The sequence below is a fragment of the Harpia harpyja genome, chromosome 16 (genome assembly GCF_026419915.1).
Source record: "Harpia harpyja isolate bHarHar1 chromosome 16, bHarHar1 primary haplotype, whole genome shotgun sequence".
NCBI classification, from domain to species: domain Eukaryota; kingdom Metazoa; phylum Chordata; class Aves; order Accipitriformes; family Accipitridae; genus Harpia; species Harpia harpyja.
Window position 1 is genome coordinate 18665153 of NC_068955.1, and position 19852 is coordinate 18685004.

The 19852-nt window shown below is 35.2% G+C and overlaps 1 protein-coding gene across 10 annotated transcripts in view; it reads left to right on the forward strand.

Moving 5' to 3' along the window:
• Positions 1 to 19852, forward strand: part of SOX6 (SRY-box transcription factor 6) — a 384457-nt gene that overhangs the window by 201044 nt on the left and 163561 nt on the right. For all 10 annotated transcript variants that reach the window (XM_052811160.1, XM_052811166.1, XM_052811161.1 and 7 more), the window contains one exon: positions 1671 to 1760. In XM_052811160.1, coding sequence (XP_052667120.1) covers positions 1671 to 1760 — 90 coding nt within the window. The remainder of the gene's footprint in view (positions 1 to 1670; positions 1761 to 19852) is intronic.

The window sequence follows — 19852 nt, forward strand, 5'->3', positions numbered from 1 at the left end:
ATGATAATGTGAATTTTTAGGCTGAAACTACTTGCACCCTAAAATATGATTGGCCATATGACCTTTGTCTTTCTTAAACTTCTCCCTAGATCTTTAACTCCTCCTTTTGTGACCTCTTTGAATGCTGCTCCTCCCTCTGAGAATTTTTAGAATCCTCTGAGGTGTAACAAACTGTTACCCGTTGCATTGATGCGATCTGTGTTGCCATTCTTAATCTGGTCTTTTTGCTTTTGTTTTCACTTGTGTGAGTGCTTCTGATGGGACTGCTGACATGAGAATTTGAGCCACAATTTGCCCTTAATCTGCCAGTAATTTAGCAGAAGATATGTTAGGCTGAATTCTGCCTTCTTGTACACCCCAGTGTTAATTCGTAAGTGACTGGAGCGGGATCAGTGCAAATGTTGTCAAAATTTAGAACATTGTTAGTTATTTAGAAAGCATTGATCTCCTCCTAACACAAACAGCAGCTTGCTATGAGAGTTTCTAACAAGCTAAGGTGTATGGCTCTTCCCAGTACATGTGCTAAGAAACTGTGCTCAGCATGACCCAGTGATACATGGTCTTATAATGAAGGCTCATTGCAAAGATTCGTTTTAGGAATAGAGTTGCATTTAAATAACATTTTGCTAAACTGGGCCTAAGGGTTTCCAAGGAATTTAACATAGGCATTGTTGATGAATCTGTCTGCCAATGAAAGTAAATGCACAATATTTAATGGAGATTCTATTATTACTAACTGGGAAGGGAAAATAACTGTTCAATTGTGTATAAAGTTTTCTTGATAATTGTTTTTAAATCTGAATTGTGGTTCTTAAAGTCATAAAACTCTGGATCACAACATCAACCATAAGAATTCCCATCTTAAAAATCACCTTTTGTAAGTTATCTGGAAGATTATGTATAATTTAGACTTCAGAGGCAATTAGTTTAATTTAGGAACTGAAAAAACCTTTAGATTTTATTGAAGTCTGTTATGCTCAATATGAAATTTTCTAGTGGAATTGGGGTCTGATCATAGGAAACCTACTAAGGCCAATCTTCAGTGTAATGACTTCAGTGACAGTCTTGCCTACAGAAGGCCTCCCAGATTGGGATAAAGATTTGAAATGTATTCTGAACTTCAAATTATGAAAGCCTATCTTCTAATCATTGCATGTTGTTTATAGCGTACTGAGAAAATTTCTGATACTGTGAACATCCAATATGTAGAGTGCTTTTATGAATTCCATGGAGACATTATATGAATAACTTTTGCATTGACATGGTTATAAAAATGGGTTTCAGATGTCACTGTGTGCCAAATTTCCAAAAAAAGCTTCTAAATCTTCATGTATAATTTCGAGTGTACAATCATTCTCAAATGAAAAAGACAGAATTTGTATATACATTGGCAATCTATGCATGTAAATTGGCAGTTAGCATGCATAAATCCTGAATGAAGTTTTTCTTTCAATTAGACCCTTGTTAAATCCATAGTAACTCCATTAACCTCAGTGGAATTACTTTGGATTTAAAATGCAGTTAAATAAGAACTCTGTTTGGCTACAAGTTCATTTCCCTTTGAAACTATGGTCCAACTAGAACAGGGAGAACAGTTTTAAAATGAAGGTGGCACCTGTTTTCCTGATGTGTGAGAATATATTTGATAATTTTCTCTTTTTTTAAAATAGATTCATCCTGCATGGAAAAGCTACTTTCTAAAGACTGGAAGGAGAAGATGGAAAAATTAAACACAAGTGATCTCCTTGGAGAAATTAAAGGTATCTCAATAGATCAAATTTTAAATATTTGCATATATTATAAAAAGGGGATTGAGGATTTTCTGAAGTTCAGAAAAAATAATAGAAATAACAATCATAACTAGAGGGTGCTTTCCTCTTTCCAGTCAACTGACCCTGTTTTTTAGTGTTTATCTTTGAGACGATGGATGCATCTGCCACATAAATAAATTAGAGTGTGTCACAATCAGTTATAGGTAGTATTGAGTATGTTATCATAAAAACCAGGTTAGTTACATTAGTTCATTGACATTAGCTATATATCTCTGTGACCAGAGGAAGAAGAAAACATGGAGTTACTAGTACTTGGTACTGTTTCTTCCTGGTTGCATAAACTATATGTAGAAACTGCTTTCAGATTAAAAAAGGGGGTAATTGTGTGATTACTGTTCTAAATCTTTGATTCAAAATTGGGGAAAAAAAAGAATAATTCTTTATATTCATGCTATTCCTGCGGAGAAAGAGCAGCTCTGGGTGAAATTCGGGACCTACTGAAATCGGCGCAAGTTTTATTGCATATATAGACAGTACTTTCCAGTATTTCCAAGATTTGTTGAACCAGCAATCTAGTAAAAGTGGAATTCTCTTGACAGTTAAGTACTATGTAGAAAACCTGAAGTGTTTTTCCCCACCCATCAATTCTTCCATGGATTTTCTTCATGAGAAGAAATTCAGTGTTATTGATTAAGCAACAAATTAAAAAGGTGGTTTTTTGTGCTGTTAGAAGGGGTCATAAGGCACGTTTGAGGAGTACACAAGGTACCTAAGATTCATTTCTCTTCATTGGTATAATTTTATTAAATTGCAACTACAAATATGTGGAAGCAAAGAATCATGTGCATCATATTAATAAATCTTTACTAGTGGGAAAAAAAAAAGATACTATTTGATGAAAATTTATGCTTCCACCAGGGAAACTTAAGATATTTCAAATTTTTTATTATAAAAACAGATGAAAGATTGGCCCTTTTTAATAAGTAAGTTATAACTGGTTCCTTCAGCTGATTCAGGAATAAAATCTGTTGGATTCTCCTGTTGGATTTTTTTGGTAGAATTATGACAATGTGTATATATTAGGCAGGTAAGAAATCCTATGGTAATGTCAGTGGCAGAAATATAGTATGCAGTTTTACAAGAACATGTTAAAATTGACTGTAATAAAATCCCCCAAAATTATGTCTTGAAATCATATTCTATTTAAAGCTGTATTGTCTCTTAATAGTGTGGAAAACATTGAATGCTAGTTTGTCCATTAATTGCACAATATAGCTACTTAGTCTTTAAATAGAAACTACTTGAATGCTATTAGTGAATCAAAATTAAAAGAGGTGGGATCTCTAACAATGCAGAATAATGTTCTTTATTCTTTTATATGGCACAAAAAGCTTTTTCATGAGCTTGCATTTATTAAAAAAAAGTTTGTTTTTCTGGATTTATGTTATTCCTCCTATTTCCTTAGTATATACATTCACTGCAGAGTGGGTGGCTAGAGTTCTTGCTCCTAACCCTTTTCTCATCTACCTACAAAGCATTCTCACTCAGATTTGGAAGAATTCTCAACTCGTTCAACTACCTTTTCTAGGGGTATAGCCTATCAGCTGTATAAAAAAGATCACCTGATCAGGCTCACCAGATTTATGTGTTGACAGTCATTCAGTTAGTTTCCATGACTTAATTCCTGTGTCTCATCCCTAGAAACCTATCCTTAAGCGGTCTTAATGTCTGCAATATTCCTCTCCTCTACTAGTTGACTTCCAGCAAGATGCAATACTGAATCTTTGCTACTGAGACTGCATTTCACAGTTTTCATGAACAGGCAAAAATACAAAAAAGCATACGCAAACATGGAAGATAAATGATGGTGGCTGTTATGTCATGCTTTATGCCTACAGTATTCAAACCTCTTGACAAAGACGTTAGTGTCATTTTAATAGAAGAAAACGAGGTGCAGAGTTACATAGCAGGAGTAGTGGCAGGTCTGAAGTAGGACTGCTTTCCTTTGGGCTCCCAAGCCAGTGGCCTAGCCTCTATCTCCAGGCTGGTTAGCTCCTCGCTGATAAAATCGCTATCAACCTAATAGCCTGGTATTAACTTATATTAGCATTTGTATGCCTTAAATCATCTCAGAAAGAAAAAAAACCCAAACAACAATCTAGCCCATGGCAGCAGGAAAAACAGATTACAAGAAGGAAATAAAGCAAAGTGGAGGAACCAGAGAGAATTTTTAATCTGCCAAAGAAGCATACTTTAAAAAAATTCTTTTCAGGATTCAAGGTGGTGGATTTCCAAGTCATGAAGTTCATTTTCATAGTGCTGAATGAATTTCCGGTTAGGTAACCGGCAGGGCATGCTGAGGTTTGAAAGAACTACTTTCGAAAACGTGTTGTCTTTGGGAGGTCAAATATCTTTTTCCTTAATTTCCATTAGATTCTTAACCAATTTATTTAACTGGCTGATATTTTTGGCTTTTGTGCAGACTTTCTGCTCATATTACTGAGAGCCTAACTTAAAGACGTGAAGCGATGCAGTAAAAATAAATAAATGAGGTCATTAGGGAAAAAAATCTTGATTGTTAGAAAGTGAGGTGTGGTCCTGTGAGGAACTGCTTTTGGCACTGCCTCTTTCTAGGAGTTGTTTATTTTAGAGAGAAGGTGTTGCTCTTGCTAAGGATAACCTGAGTACATACTCTTCCTCTGTATCTGCACAACTACAAACCTCCCCCCTTCAGTGAAAGACTAGCATGTTGGTTGTGGGAAGGCAGCTCACTAAGAAACAGTGCCAGAAAAAAGGATGAAAGCAGAAAAAAAATGTACCACTGACACAAACAGTTTCTATTCATGTTTGGGAAGCACATAGACGAGAAGAAAAGATAATTGGCTGAGAGAAACAAATAAAAACGGTATTTTCTTGCTTTACCTTCTATATTTAGAACACAATAGTGTTAATCAAGATATAATTATAAGCTATATCTATTAATTCAAACAATAGAAGCCAATACAAAAGTAACAAACAATGAATGATTTTTTTTTTCTCTAAGTGGGATTGTTCCTGTTCACAATTACTCTTGCATAGTGTGCTTCCTTTGTAAAACTGCTTTTTCTGAGTTTCTTTATTAGGATTTCAGTTACTGATAATGGTCCCAATTCTTCCTTGAATTCCAGCCAAATAAGCCATTGACTTCAGGGAGGTTGCATGAAACTCAGAGGAACATTTGGCAGAATGTTTTGTAGCCAAATTCCAGTGGTTAAATAAGTCTGCTTGTTCATTTGATATGTTTATAAATGAAACACACAGGTCAAATTTTCAAAGGTCTATGAAGCAGTTGAGCTGAGTTAAATGACCTGTTCACCTGGAAAAAAACTCAGAGCTGCCTATGCAAATCATTTGATTGTATGCTATTTGCCAGTGTGTGCATGCAAATACATTTATTTAAGGTATACAAGCAATTTGTTAGGCTTATATCCGGCTTTTGCAGCATTTGTTTTTCTGTACAAAAATTAGGATCAGGAAATACCTTTCATTCTGATTTTTGTTATCATGTATTTGAATGAACAAAGTGATGCAGAACTCTTTTCTAAATTTCCAGATATTTGGGTGCACAGAGTTCTGTCCTCACCCTCCCTTGCTGCATGGATTTCTGTTGCTTAGTTATCTAGTTTTTCTTCAGCAGCCACAGCTAGGCAGAGTAGCATCATTTATCACTATACAGAGTCTGTTTTAAGTTTTCTGTTTCTGTTCCAAATATAAATCTCTGGAATAGCATAGTCTTGCATGCATCAGGCAGTTGTCCTACTGAAATAGCCCGCAATGGTCTTTCTCAGCATGCAGGGTCTTTGAAGATCAAATAAGAAAGGTCAGTCTTTAAGTAACTTAAGCAATGATGTTATCGTGAAAGGGTCAGAATTGGTCTAGCAGTCTTATAGAAGAGTGACTCCTGGGTCACCGGCTACTGTGTTGCAGGTTAGTTCTCTGGCTTCCATTGGTGGTGTTTACAACTGGAACTCTCTAGATTTACAGGCATTGTGACTTGAATGTCACATGCTGTCTTTGTACAGTATACTCTATTTTGGGAAGGATAGTGATTGATGTCCATAGCTTTATCCAATACAGAAGGTTGTTTGCATTGTGTTTCCTGTGCTTATTCCTTCCCCTTTCATATTTGCTACTCTATTAAAAAGAGCCTAAAACTCCTATTTCATGTGACATGTACACATTTAATGGCCTCAAAATATTTGGATAGGTGGGAGGCAGTGTTCCTGTTTCCTAGGAAATGTTGAATTTAGTAAAACGAAGCAACTTTACCCACTTGCTAGTCTCCTTGTAAGATAGACTATAAACAACATTGAAAATGCTATTTGTCCCTGGTATTAGGACACAGGAGAGATGGAAAAAGGTGTTTTCTAGGAGCATTTTTGTGTGTGTGCATTAATGACTGGAAGAGAACAGTGAGGCACAACTGTTTGAATCTAGTAATTTAACACTCTCTATTTCTGGAATAGTCTTGGAGAGAGTTGTGCATGAATGAATCCTTGAGAAAGTTATGGTTTCTCTGTTTTTACAGTGAATTAAATTTTTTCTTAAAATATGCATGATTTACAAAACAATTTAAAATGCTATTTTTGCTTCCTTTTTATAAAATTTGTCTTCACAGATAAGCTTTCATGCACAGATAAATGCACAAGTGTTTCTTGGTGCACTATATCAAATGTGAAGACCACTTTGAGGAAAATAAATCTGATATTTTCCTGTAGCCCTGACCAACACTGTAGTCTGGATTCACAGTAATTATTTCTCAGTATAATTGCTGAAATTTCCTTCTTATGAATTCTAAGGGTATATAACAGTCTGCCTTATAAATATGTATAAATAAATATATATAAGTCTTATATCACAGAGGCACTCAGAGGTTTTTAATTATGTCACTTTGTATGGCTATAGACATTTCAAAGCTCTCCTTTGTGCTCTCTGTTATAAACATATTTTATTTCTTTTGAAGTCTGTGTGATATACATACTAGCAATTAAAAACCCAGCTCAGGCTTTGAGACACAAGGTCTTCTTAATTAAAACTCAAACAAAAGCTACAAGCAAAAGCCCCACTATATGATTAAGGTCTAAAGTGTTATGATACATTAGAATCATTGTTAACTGCTAGGATTTAAAAAATCAATACACAGGAAAAAGGATCAACTGGTTCCAATTAGTGAAACCAATGAAAGCATGCAACAAAACATAACAAAACAATGCAACCCAGCACCCCTACACCCATATCCTTAAGAAATTGGTCCTGATTAGAAATATACCACAGGCTATAAAGGTTGCTCGTAATGTATTTACTACTGTGATCCAATGAAGTGATATGTTTAGCTTTATGTTGTAGCTCTCCAAATCAGAGATATATTTTTGTTTTTCCATTTCTCAAGTCATTAGCATTTTGTGTAACATGTTACAAAAGCTACATTTCCAGGTCTAACCTGACCTTCTAAATGAAGTGGTACCTTTCTGAATGAACAAATATTTCATAAGCACTTTCAACAGTTAATGTTTGCATACTCTTTAGTCTGATTTGCTTGAAGAAAGTAATGGATTCCAAAAGAAAAATATTTTGGTTAAACTTACCATGCCCCATTGTATCTATTTGTTATGATTAAGATTCCGATATAATTAGTTAGACTAATCACTAGTGTGAACTAGATTAAACTATATGGTCTTATGTCATCTTGACTTTTTTTGATATGAAAGACTTTTCTCCAGATTCTGGACTTAAATAGAAATACCACACACTGTACAGACAGAGGGTAGTTCTGTGGAAATGAATGGGACTGCTCACTGTACACAAGGCTATTATTTAAATTATGTACATGTAAGTCTTGGCAGGATTGAAGCTGTACTTAGCGCAAAAAAAAAAGTAGTAAACATTTTTGTTGCTCTGGTCTTTTGGTCAGAGGGTCATATTTCAGTGGCACCTATCACAATCATGCCTGCTTCTAATGTTAAAAGTTAATGACTATTACCGTTTCTAGTTCTTAAAACTCCACAACTATAAATTACATTGTAATCAACCTTTCACATAAATCAAGTTCTCCATATTGTTGCATACATTTTAGAAATAGTATCAACCGTGATGCATGCAGTATATTTCAAGGCACACAATGAATTTCTTACTTACTGTAATCACATATATCTATATATTTTTTACCTTACCAGTGTATGTTTCTAAGATTAACAATTCAGGGCTAAATATATGAACTCTGTACTACACCGAAATCAATGGGACAGCTCACTTACTTACCTATACGCTGTGTTCTGTGGAACTGTGTCCCAAAGAGTGTATTAAGAAATAGTATCAACTGATCATGAGAAAAAGGAGTAAGATAATGATGCTAATGATGAGGGTGGTGAGGCACTGGCACAGGTTGCCCAGAGAGGTTGTGGATGCCCCATCCCTGGCAGTGTTCAAGGCCAGGTTGGATGGGGCTTTGAGCAACCTGCTCTAGTGGAAGATGTCCCTGCCCATGGCAAGGGGGTTGGAACTAGATGATCTTTAAGGTCCCTTCCAACCCAAATCATTCTGTGATTCATTCTATGATTCTAATAATAAGGAACTTGAAACAGCAATACATTTATTTGGCACAGCAGAAAAGACTGCCTTCTGGAATTTGATCCATTCTTTATTTGTACAAATAGTGACAAGAAAATGTATGGTATTAAAATGTCTTTATTTTCAAATGCCATTTAATTTTTTAGCAGAAAAAAGGTTGAATATAAACTAAAAATTACAAGTAGGTTTTCACTTTTTCTTTGAAAACTCGCCATTGTTTTCTGTTGGTAGGTTGTTTTGGTATTTTATATATATTTAGTTTTCATTATATCAGTAATTGTTTTCTTTAATAAATACAGTCTTTAACTAATCAAAAGGCTTCTATGTTGAAGAAGCCTATCACTACTTGGAACTTAAGGCCTTCTCTTCTGACACTGAATGTCAGCGGCAAATTTCCTTTTGACTCAAGTCCCAGCTTAGTTGCCAATGACGTTGCTTACCTTTAGCAAAATAAAACTCCTACTGGAGACAAATATACAACTTCCTATGAAAAAGCAAGTGCATATGGAGGAGTTTGCACTGGTAAAACACGTTTCATCATGCTTCAGTGCTTTTGGCTTTTTGTTGTTGTAGACATATAAAGTCAAATTCTAACAAATTAATGAATGTAAGCATTTATCTAGAAAGATGCATATAGGCACAGTACTGAAAGAACTGAGATTTTCTGATCGATTCGTATTCTGTGGAAACCTGTAGATGTATTTTATGAGTCTTTTCTTACAAGAGTTTCATATTAAGGAAATCTTTAAGTGTCAGATATAAAGAACATACTATCCTGTAGTGTTCTGTCTTTATGGATACTGAGCAACCTGGGGAAGGGTGTAAGGAAAGGGCAAACATACAGTAATATTTCCTCAATATACTTTTCCAATTTCCCCCAAATATGATTAATGGGCTTCTTGACTCAGAGGTGGTACATTCAGGTTTAATGGCCCTTGATAGAATTATCATCTATGAACATATCCAATCGCTTTTGAACCCTTTAATAGACAGCTGGGGAGTCTGTGGGGGTAAGTTCAGCAGTTAACAATATGCTGTATATTTGAACCTAGTACCTTGTAGGTGTCCCCTAGATCTTGCATTGTAATGGACAGGGAATGGTTCCCTGTTCATCTTCTCTGTTACACGACATTCAGTTGTCTCTTCTCCAGGTTGAAAAGTAAAAATGTATTTATTTATTCCTTATATTGAAAGCTGTTCTGCACTTTGGTCACTCTCATCACCCTTCTCTGCAGTTAATTTGGAAAGAAACCTTTTGCACAAAATACGCCTGTTCTGAGCAACATCAAATTTTGGCACTGATTAATGACAACCTTTGTGGCAATCCTTTTCGCTTCAGTTGGTTTTAAACTCCCTTTCTGAATGGGGAGTCTGTCTTGAAGTGGGGTCTTGATGTGTGGGTGTTGTGTGGTAATGAGAGCATCCTGAGGGTATCAAAGATATCAGATTTCTTTTCTTAAGAGATATGTAAAAATACCTTACTGTGAACTTTACAAACTGTGGACCCAGCGGTGGCTCAGAAATGTCATCTGTAAAACTTAAGGGACATAGGATTAGTACTCAGAAGAAATAAAGTACGAGCACATTTGGGAAACTCACATGCAACTGAGAATAGCAAGAGTATAATGTGCAACCTGACACAGGCACTGCCTCAAAAGCTTAAGCTCAGTGAGGGATAGAAGAAGAAATACAAGAAGGGTTGTCCTTGTCCTCTCTAAACAAGTTGACCCTTTGGAAGAGGTTAACTATCTGTATTTTTTTTAAGAGGTCTTGATTTGTCTAACTGTGTCACGTCACTTCAGATCTGACCAATGATATCTGACAGTTTTCTGCCAAAGGGCAGATCTAGGCAAACTGGGCTCATTTTCCTTGTTTTCACCTCCTCCTGCCAGCATTAAAGTGATTTCAGGCTAATCAGGATCCCCTTGCTCCAATGAGGTCATTCATGATACAGCCCCCTTACTTGGTGAGTGAATTGTTCTCAATTCCCTGTCTCCCCTCTGTCTCTCCCCCAAATACTTATTCTGGATTAAAGTAAATAATTTCTCTCTTTTCCACTCCCTCCAAATTTTTTGGGTTCTTCCATGATTTGCCAATAGAAAAAATTTTCAAAAATGCTAAAAAGATGAAGTCTTATCAACTAATATGAAAATACAAATTTTAAAGCAAATCGAGAGAGCTATATTGAAAAAGTTTCCATAGGAAATTTGTCTGAACAGAGGAAACAGAAATAGAAATCTATTAAGGACATAGCCTGCCCTGATTCATGACTTCATCATAGGTATTACCCTCTGATTTATATCCAGGCAGCTTGATCAGAAATGGTTCTGTCATTAGCTCTCACACTGAAATCCTGTTATTATATACATATTTTTTCCTACCCTTTTTTCTTTAAATTACTGTTAGTTTGACCCACATATCCTAATACTTACCTTGGTCTGTATTGATATGAATTAACAAAGTTTAGTTGTCATAAATGATCTTTAAGAGTTATACAATATTAAGCTGAGACCCGTTCAATAGCTGTTTAAAATTTGTTGCCCCATAGATAGCAGTAATGAGAGGCTAACACACTCATGTTGGGATTGACTCCTCATGTCTATTAAGATTTGTTTGAATAGGTTTCCATCACAACAGGTGCACAATTATTTTATGAGTAAAATATTATCAGCCTTCCAAATTAGCCAGGGCAAAATGCAAGTTGTCTGATTAAATAATCAAACCCAATACTTAAAATGCTCTTGATTTCCCCAGGAATTTTAAGATGCTAAGTCCCAGTCTATCAGTGAAACTGTGATTGTTTGCAGCATGCAAGTAGCAGCTTGTAGAGTAACCTGTTTGGTATGTTTTACATAATTCATCCTACATTATACAAGACAAAACCACTAAAAAAGCATATAATAATAGGTTTTACTTCTAGTCAAACAATTTTTATCTACCAATGAAGGTATTATACCGTGCATTAAAATCAGAAAAAAGTGGGCCTCTAATGGAAAATAGTTTGAAAGTGTTCTGCATTCAATTAGGAGGCACATCAGTTTAGAAATACAAAACCCTGTGTTGTTTTTTAAATAATTCAGTTTATGAAGGGGGAAGGAAAACAGGAAAATCCTCTGAATGTGAAGGGCAGCTTGCAGTGTGGAGATCACATATGTCACCAGTTATTGAATGGCTCAGTAAACACAGTGACTCAGAGACCCAAGAAAGGGGTAAAATCTGAAACAGTAGGTTCACCACAAATGGAAAACTTAGCAGTGCAGCTGTCAGACGTAGATTATATACAGGTAACTGTTTGTGTTCATATCTGAATCTGTTTGTCAATCAAGGAACGCTGTGAATCAGGAGATGGGATCTCAAATACAAAACCACAAAGTCAGAGACAGCATCTGGAGGAGCTCCAAGCCACAAAAATTAGGGAAGAAGCACAGAGGGCACAAAAACTGTAAATGCTTGCATGGATCCTGCCTCTATATACATCGGATTTAAATAATTGTGTTGATACATCAGTAATAATAACTGCTGATAAAAATTATAGTCCTTATTTTGGGCAGCAATATGTTTTACTAAATGTGAAATTAAATGCAATTTGTATTAATTAGGGATAATATGAAAGTATGTAAGTGGTTGACATTTCCGACATTTTAAAACATACTACTATATGTTAAGATACATCTTTTGCATTTGTTTTGACTTGGAAATACTGTAGATTGATATATGCCCCTAATGTGCTCTTTTGAAATAAGATCACAGTTCTAACCCCTAAGATCAGAAAATTATTTATAGACAAAGTTCACCAGACTTTGAAATTTAGTTATGGGATTTGATCATTGATGTAACTGTTTACTAGACAATTATAGTTCTCTCTGGGAGCTGGAATACAGTCTTATTACAGATACTAAAACAAAATCTACTGTTAAAATGCAGGTGGTGTACTCAAGTTGCAGGATTTCAAAAGTCGGTGTAGTGTGTACAGACATTTTATGTAGATTTGTACAACTTAAGTTTTTCTAAATGTGGGAAAGCTTACAGAGACTTCAAGTTTTGACTGGTAACATCAAAGGAATACAAACAGAGGTTTACTAAGGAAGGTAAAGAAAATCAAATGGGCATAACTGTTCTGTGGTTTGTTTTTTTCAGATTCACTAAGAATCACAGAGTTCCTTTTAACTTGTAACTGAAAGAACTTCTTTTTACCTTTGCTGCTTTGCTCTGGTGCCAGGATCCGTTTGCCTACGTATTGTTGAGATTCTGCAAGTCACAGAATGACTGTCGATTTTCTTTTAGGGGCTGTAGTGAATAGAGGGTTTCTACTTCAGGATGTATTCGTAGATTAATTAACCCACTTCTCTATTTTGTTGTTGTTTTCTTCACCTCCCAAGGGTTCCATAGTGTAATTTTGGGTTTCTCAGCCTTCAGCTAGAGATGGGATGCCCACTTCCTCTGAAATGTAAGGATTTTTCTAAAAAGAAATACTTTAGCCTATCAGGTTATATTCTGCCCCTTTTCAAGATAACAGTGATTGACAAAGGCACTTTGGGTCTCTCTGCATATTCTCAGATAACCTTTCCCCCCATCAGACAAATATGAACACTTGGCACTAAGAACTGGCTGTGAGCAGGCCGTAGTGAGAATTCTCCCTCTGCTGACCTGGGAAAACCATAGTCAGTCTCCACACATAGCTAAAGGTTAGTTAACGTCAGAGATCAGTGAGTCTCTTCTCTCACTTTGCCTCTTCCGTTCCATGTGTATTGTGCTAACAAACACTGAGAAAAACAGTCTTCTGAATTATAGTTACAGCTACTGAAAAGGGCTATGGTGGTAAGCAGCAAATCACCCGTGACAAAATATAGGTGTTAATTGCACGTCAGCTGAATCTGCTATAAGAAATTTACATTAGGACAGCTATGCTTGTGTAAAATGTTTGAATGCATTAAACACACAGAAATTAATATAAAGTTCAAGTTTGGAAGTGAGGGAAAATGGAAGATTTATATAATGAAAATGAACGTTGTTTAACTTGTTTTAATGAAGTAGTCTTCACAAAGGAGAAAAGTGTTCCTTGCAATAGGCCCACTCCAACACTTGCAGCATGATCTGTAAAAGGAGAACACTGCTCTTTATTGATCAAAGTCAGATCCTATAGACAGCCCAGCTGGCATCACCAATGCCTAGGCTGAGACCCCAACTACTTTCCAAAATGGTAACATTTATAGACTCAGTTTCTGTGATGGTCCTTAACAACCTCTGAGAGGTGTGTATTTTTTTTTTTAAGCAAAACTAACATGCCATTTTTCATTGGAGTTCTGAAAAAGTTCATTTTCTGTGGTTCATGAACTCAAGATATATGATACTTGTTTAATGTTTTTGACTGACAGCTAGAAGATAGAAAAAGGTTAAATGATACTGTGAGAATTAGAAGGTTAGTTGGTAAACTAGGTAATGCTTTTGCCATGCATACCTATTCAGGCTTTTATGGTAGTGCTTTTTTTTGGTCAGTGTTAGCTATGTCATAGCAGGTGTAGAGTTGTGCAGTTGGTTAAGTAACTGAGAAAGTCACTCCTCTTAAAAGTATATACACTGAATTAATACCTAAAGCAATACTGAGTACTTGAGTTAGTAAAAATCTTTCTTTTTTTGCATAGGGAAATAAATGTGAATGACTGTGTGTGAGTGTTGCATTATAAATGCATTTTCTGTATTGTCTTTACATGTCAGATTAGTATTCGTTTATCCTCTTATGCAAGCTGGTCGTCTTAAATGGAATTTTGTCTGTATATGTTGAGTCCATGATATAAGTGAAAGCTTACTGCAAGCTTAGCTTTACTGCAAGCTGCTGAGGTCCCCTAAATGCAGAACATTTGAGGTGCACAAAAGCAGAAAAATCTCATCATTGCTGTTACATATCAAGCCGATAGTGGAAGAGCTCCAAGCAGGAATTTGAGAATTTGTAAGTGAATGCATTCCTTGCTACCCTGAAGTTACCAAAGTGCTACTGAGTTCTAGAAAGGGATATCTAAATACCTCATGTCCTTCAGCAGTTAGTTCTTCAACAGTATTTCCATTTATGACTGTGTTTATTTTGATACCTTGAAATTATGATGATAACATAATGTATTGATGGTTATGTGTTAGCAGTTAGCTCTAAGGGTGCAGTTGAAAACCTGTTTTTGTGCTGAGGTTACTACCTGTATGAAACTCACAGTGAGCAACTTAAGTATTTGACTGAAACATGTTAGCCCTAAGCCTCTGTATATACACCTTCACACAGATCCAGGTTCTCATGTCTGCTAGCTGGTGTTGCACATCAGAAAAGTAAGTGAAACTACTTTTACGTTAAGGAAAGGCAGTTGGTTGACCCATAGGTATGAATTCCCATACAGGGAAAACAAATCTTAATAAAAAATCATCAAATACTGTATCTGAACGGCTAAAGTTGATACACAAGAACTCAGAGAAAAAATGGAAAGGACATCTTTGGTATAAAGAGGAAAAAACAGCCAAACATCCATTTGACTCCAGCAGTAATCATAAATGGACACACAGGAGCAAGGAAGAACAGGGAAAGCATATACTTTCACACCAACACTATCCCAGCCTCTGACTGTTTTCAGTTCCAGGGATTTCCTGACCCTGATGTGGTTTGTTTATTTTGTATCAGTCAACTGGATCTCTCTTCCCCCTTCCAAATACTTGTCCAGTCTCCCCTTAAGCCTATTCAAAACTTTGAGCCCATGGGATCTTTTAAGAAGATATTCCATGGCTCTAGTGTCCACTGTGTGAAGAACCACCTCAGATGAAAATTGAAAACTTTTAAGGTGATGTTATGTGGTTCAGACACATCTATCTCATTTTTTAAAATACTGTAAGATGTCATCTGAGGCAATGGGTGTTAGATGCTTAATGTATTTTTTAAAACATGGCCACAGATCTATCTGCAATAGTAAGAGTCCTAAATCCCTTTTAAAAATCTGGCCCAGAGGCACCTAAATCTAAGAAACCCCTTCGAAAAATACCCGAGATCTTTACAGATGCGGACAGATTGAAATTTTTATGTATATTTAAAATTTCTAGAGAGGAAATAACCATAAAATACATTGCTTAAGTGCAAAATTATTTTGCAGTCACAATTAGCCTTCATCTTAGTTGGCAGTATCTCAGCATCACAGTTACTCTGATGTAACTTCTGAGAAACACGTCAGAAACATTGCATCGAGTTGCCATAGGTATGTTGTTCCAGACATAACTAATTTTTTTAATAGGACACTAAAAGGGAAGATGATTAACTTTCAAAACCAGTTGAGAGAAGTCTCAGTAGAAATCTGTTTTCCCTGCTCCTGCTTCTTCTTAATTTGTTTTTAGTTTTAGTGTCTTGTTATGAAGGAAAAATAATGATGAAATTGCGGTTGCCATAGAAATAAAGTAATGAAAATGCAACTTGGACAATGTTTTATTATCTTAAGGAGAAAGGAACAATTAGGGGATCCCAATTTCTTAACTATATCCCAGGTCTATTTATAATACATTCAATTAGAATGATGTTATAATGGAATTCAAAACCTCTTGGTGTGTTTCCTACAGGCTCCCAGTGCTTCAAGATTTATTCTGAATCATCCTTAGACTGTGCATAAAGTTGTGCCTAAGTTCAGGCCTTTGATTATTATATTATATTATATTATATTATATTATATTATATTAAGTCTCTTGACTAGGCAGTGTTTATGTTTTCATTCTGAGTGATCCTGTTTGAGTGGTAGAATATGGATATAAGCACAACAAAATAACATGATCCCAGTCTCTGGTTTAGGACTGAGAAGAATTTCATTACCAAAGATTCTGTAGTGAAGGGCTGCGTTAAATGTTTTGGTTTGCGATCAACTAGATATACAAATAAATTGAATTAAGAAAATTTCCAACTGCACTTTTAGTCGCTTCTAAGAAACATCTGGCTAAACATACTCATGCTTGTGGTTAGAGTATAATTATACCAGAACACTCTTAGAATATGTGTGGAACTTTGGTCTGCAAATGTAGGCCACCTCCTTTGTGCTCTGTTTAATGTGATTTAGGAGGTTTTTCTGCAGTTAGAAAACTTGGCCGATAATTTTGTAGCATATTTCATAGGAGCACAACAAGGTGGTCATAGAATTCTAATTTGTTCTAGAATGTGTTCTTTTTAATAAATTAATTAATTATAAAATAAACCTTGAGGGAACAACAAGCATAGTTTACTTTACTTGTTTGGTTTTTGTTTCTCATACCCATACAGTGAGGTTGTGGTTATTTCAAAAGACATAAGATAATTCATATTTGTAGCATTAATATGCTCTGCTGAATTGGTTTTACAGATTGCTAGGTTGTGTGTAGCAGATAAGTAGCACTTTCAATTTGTAACTGTTTGATTATGAAAGAAATTTAAAATAATATTCAGATTTACAAGCCTGAAGCTGCCAATTTTGACCACCTAATGCCATTATTAATGAACATATCAATGGACCTGTTTCAAAGCCCACTGAAATAAGTGTAAATCCTTCAACTGACTTCTGTGGGCACATTCTAAATGTATAAAATGTTGTTGCTTTTCCATACATATCAAAGGCTTTTGACTAAATTGTCTCTTCTTAGATGAAGTAGGAAGTTTCTTCTTTACAGCTTCCATGAGAGACAGGCTATGCTAATGTCCTTGTTTTGCAATAAACTTTGCTTCTTCATTACTTATCACCAGAGGCAATAAAAATCTTCAGAGGCAAATATAAGTTTTTCATTGATATACTTGTTTGTATTTGTAAGACATGAAAGATGAACATGTAATTAAGATCAAAATTAAAATTTATATTTAAAGTATATAAATCTTGCAGTACTAATACTCCTCATATTTATATTTAGACATTTCTGAGTGGTGTAGCTAATAACTACTAACTAAAAACTCATGGAAGTAACTTATTTAACAAGATATAAAAAGTAACTGCAAGACATCATAAGTCAGAGTACATTTCACAGGGGCACATCTCCTCTCCTGTGTATATTGTGCATTCTGGATGCAGTAGAAGAAATGCATTTGGGTTACAATTTTGAGTATAGGAAGAGAGGCAAGATTCCTAGAATGTTTTGGAGTGGGATCCTCAGTGTTAGCTTTAAGGCAAATGAACTCAAATAATTGAATCCTAATATGTAAATTGATTAGCCTTTTTATACAAAAGCTGCAGTGGCACCTATGAAATGGATCTCTTCCCTTCTTGTACCCATAGAGAAAAGTATTCATTCCTGTCCTTATTCTCATAGACCTTCCTACTACACAGATGCTCAGGTTCAATATAAGGCACCACATCGTCCTCCTTAAAACTAGATTAGCCCCACAGGAAGATACAGTGTTGATATATTGTTCACCTGATTTGCACATGTCCAACTGCAGGAGTACACATAAAAGCTGTCACCTTTTCTTACCATCACCCCATGTATGTATGTATTTATAGACATTACAGTGCAAAGTATTCCTCACTATTTAAAGAGAAGAATCATGTTATTTCTGCAAATACTGTGACAAAAAGCAGAAAAAAAAATATTAAAAACCTCCTTTTCTGTAGCTTGCTGTTTAAAATGGAGAACTTAAAACGTGATTCTTTTTCATCTTTCATTATTAATCCATGGTTTAGACAATGTGAGAAGACTGAACAAACAAGCAAAAGCTTCTTTTACATCATGAACTTTCTTCATGAAAGACAAATATCAGCTAAAGAAATCACAGGTAACTATGAGTCCTGTCATATAGGGTAATTAATGTCATCTAATTCATATGAGCTATACTCATCAAGTGAGATATTAAACTAACTTCCTCTAAACTCAGCTTCCTTCCAGTCATTTTTATGCATGTACATATACAATTCCCTTTCCAGAATAAGATTAGATAGAACAGATATTCAGTTAATCCTTGTGATTGAAGATACAAGTTTTAACTGGAGAGCTCTTCCTTCCAAACAAGTGCTTTTTTGCATTTGCACCACAACAGGAAGAAATACTAGTTCAGAAAGAATGAAAAAATGTATAGATCACTTGGAATTGTATCATGTTTACATAATTAAAAAATAAGATTCATTTAGAAGAGTATCACAGTACCCAGAAATCACTTGTTAAAGTTAAAATTGAATATGGAAACAGAATGTTTTTTATCCAGCTGTACACTGTTATGAAAGAACAATCAATGAAATGGAGCAATTTCAAAATCAGTCCTGAATTCTCCATTTACATTTTTTTCTTCAGCAGACTCCTAATCTTTTCCTGTTGGTTGATAAGTTCCTACTTATTCCAGACTGTCATCAATTGTGACTCTCAACATTGTAATTCCAAAGAAGACACTACCTATGATTGTATATAAGAAAAACAAAATATCATTTCACATCTAAAAGAGGAAGTTACAAAAAAGTACCTTCTTACACCTTTTACTGCAATGTTTTATATGAATATTAGAGGTGGCTTAGCATTTATGTCAGACCATCGTTCCTCCGCGTCAAGGCACAGGTGCAAATATTCATCTAGAACTAAAATATTTTTCTTCTTTTCTGGAAATGAAGGGTAGGGGTTTTCTATTGATTTCAAACTTCTAAAACATTACTTAACTAAATTAAGATATAGTGACACTACTAGTGCAGCAGAACTCCACTCAGTAAATTTTATGAGTCAGAAGAGAAAAAAAAAATTGAAAGAATTATCCAGAAAGCAAAATAATGTTTAGGACAAAATGCCGTTGTGTTGGAATCCCTCTGAAGCTGGTGTGAAAGGTGGGGCAGTATTTCTCTGTGTAAGCACCTCATTCTCAGCTTCACATCTATAGTTTCACATAAAGCTATAAGCAGCTCATGGAGAGAGTTACAAATTTAATAAGAAAGTACATTTTAAATTTCTAATACTCTGTACAATTTTGTACATCAAATGATGCTGCCAGGACAAACCAGTCTCGGATCTAAACCTCGTATGGTGCTATAGAATACATATATGTATAGGCTTCTTTACTAACATTTCTACATATGTAATATAGAGAGTTTTGTAGAAACTGAGAGATAGAATGTCATTAAAAACAATGTTATTCCGTAATGTTTAGTGATGAGTTTTTTGGACTTCTGTTTGACATGTCTGCTATTGGTCCTCTGATAATTACAAAATTCAGCCAAAGCTGACGAAAGAATCCATGTGTTTTGAGTGAGGTTCAGTGATGAAATAATAGGGAAGGTGAACAACTAGCTTCACTTACTATTTATGGGAACATGGGGATCAGTTCTCATACCATTGTAAATAAAGGATATTTCTACTGAAGTTTCTGGTTCTACATGTACATGTAAATAATGTGAAGAGAGAATTAGACCACCTGAGTTGTTAATTCCAGTGTAATGAAGAAGCTACAAGCACTGTGAACATCACTGTTATTGAGGGACTTGATTTTTCTGATATTTAGTACTTGTGTCCCATCTTCAGAAGGAAAAACT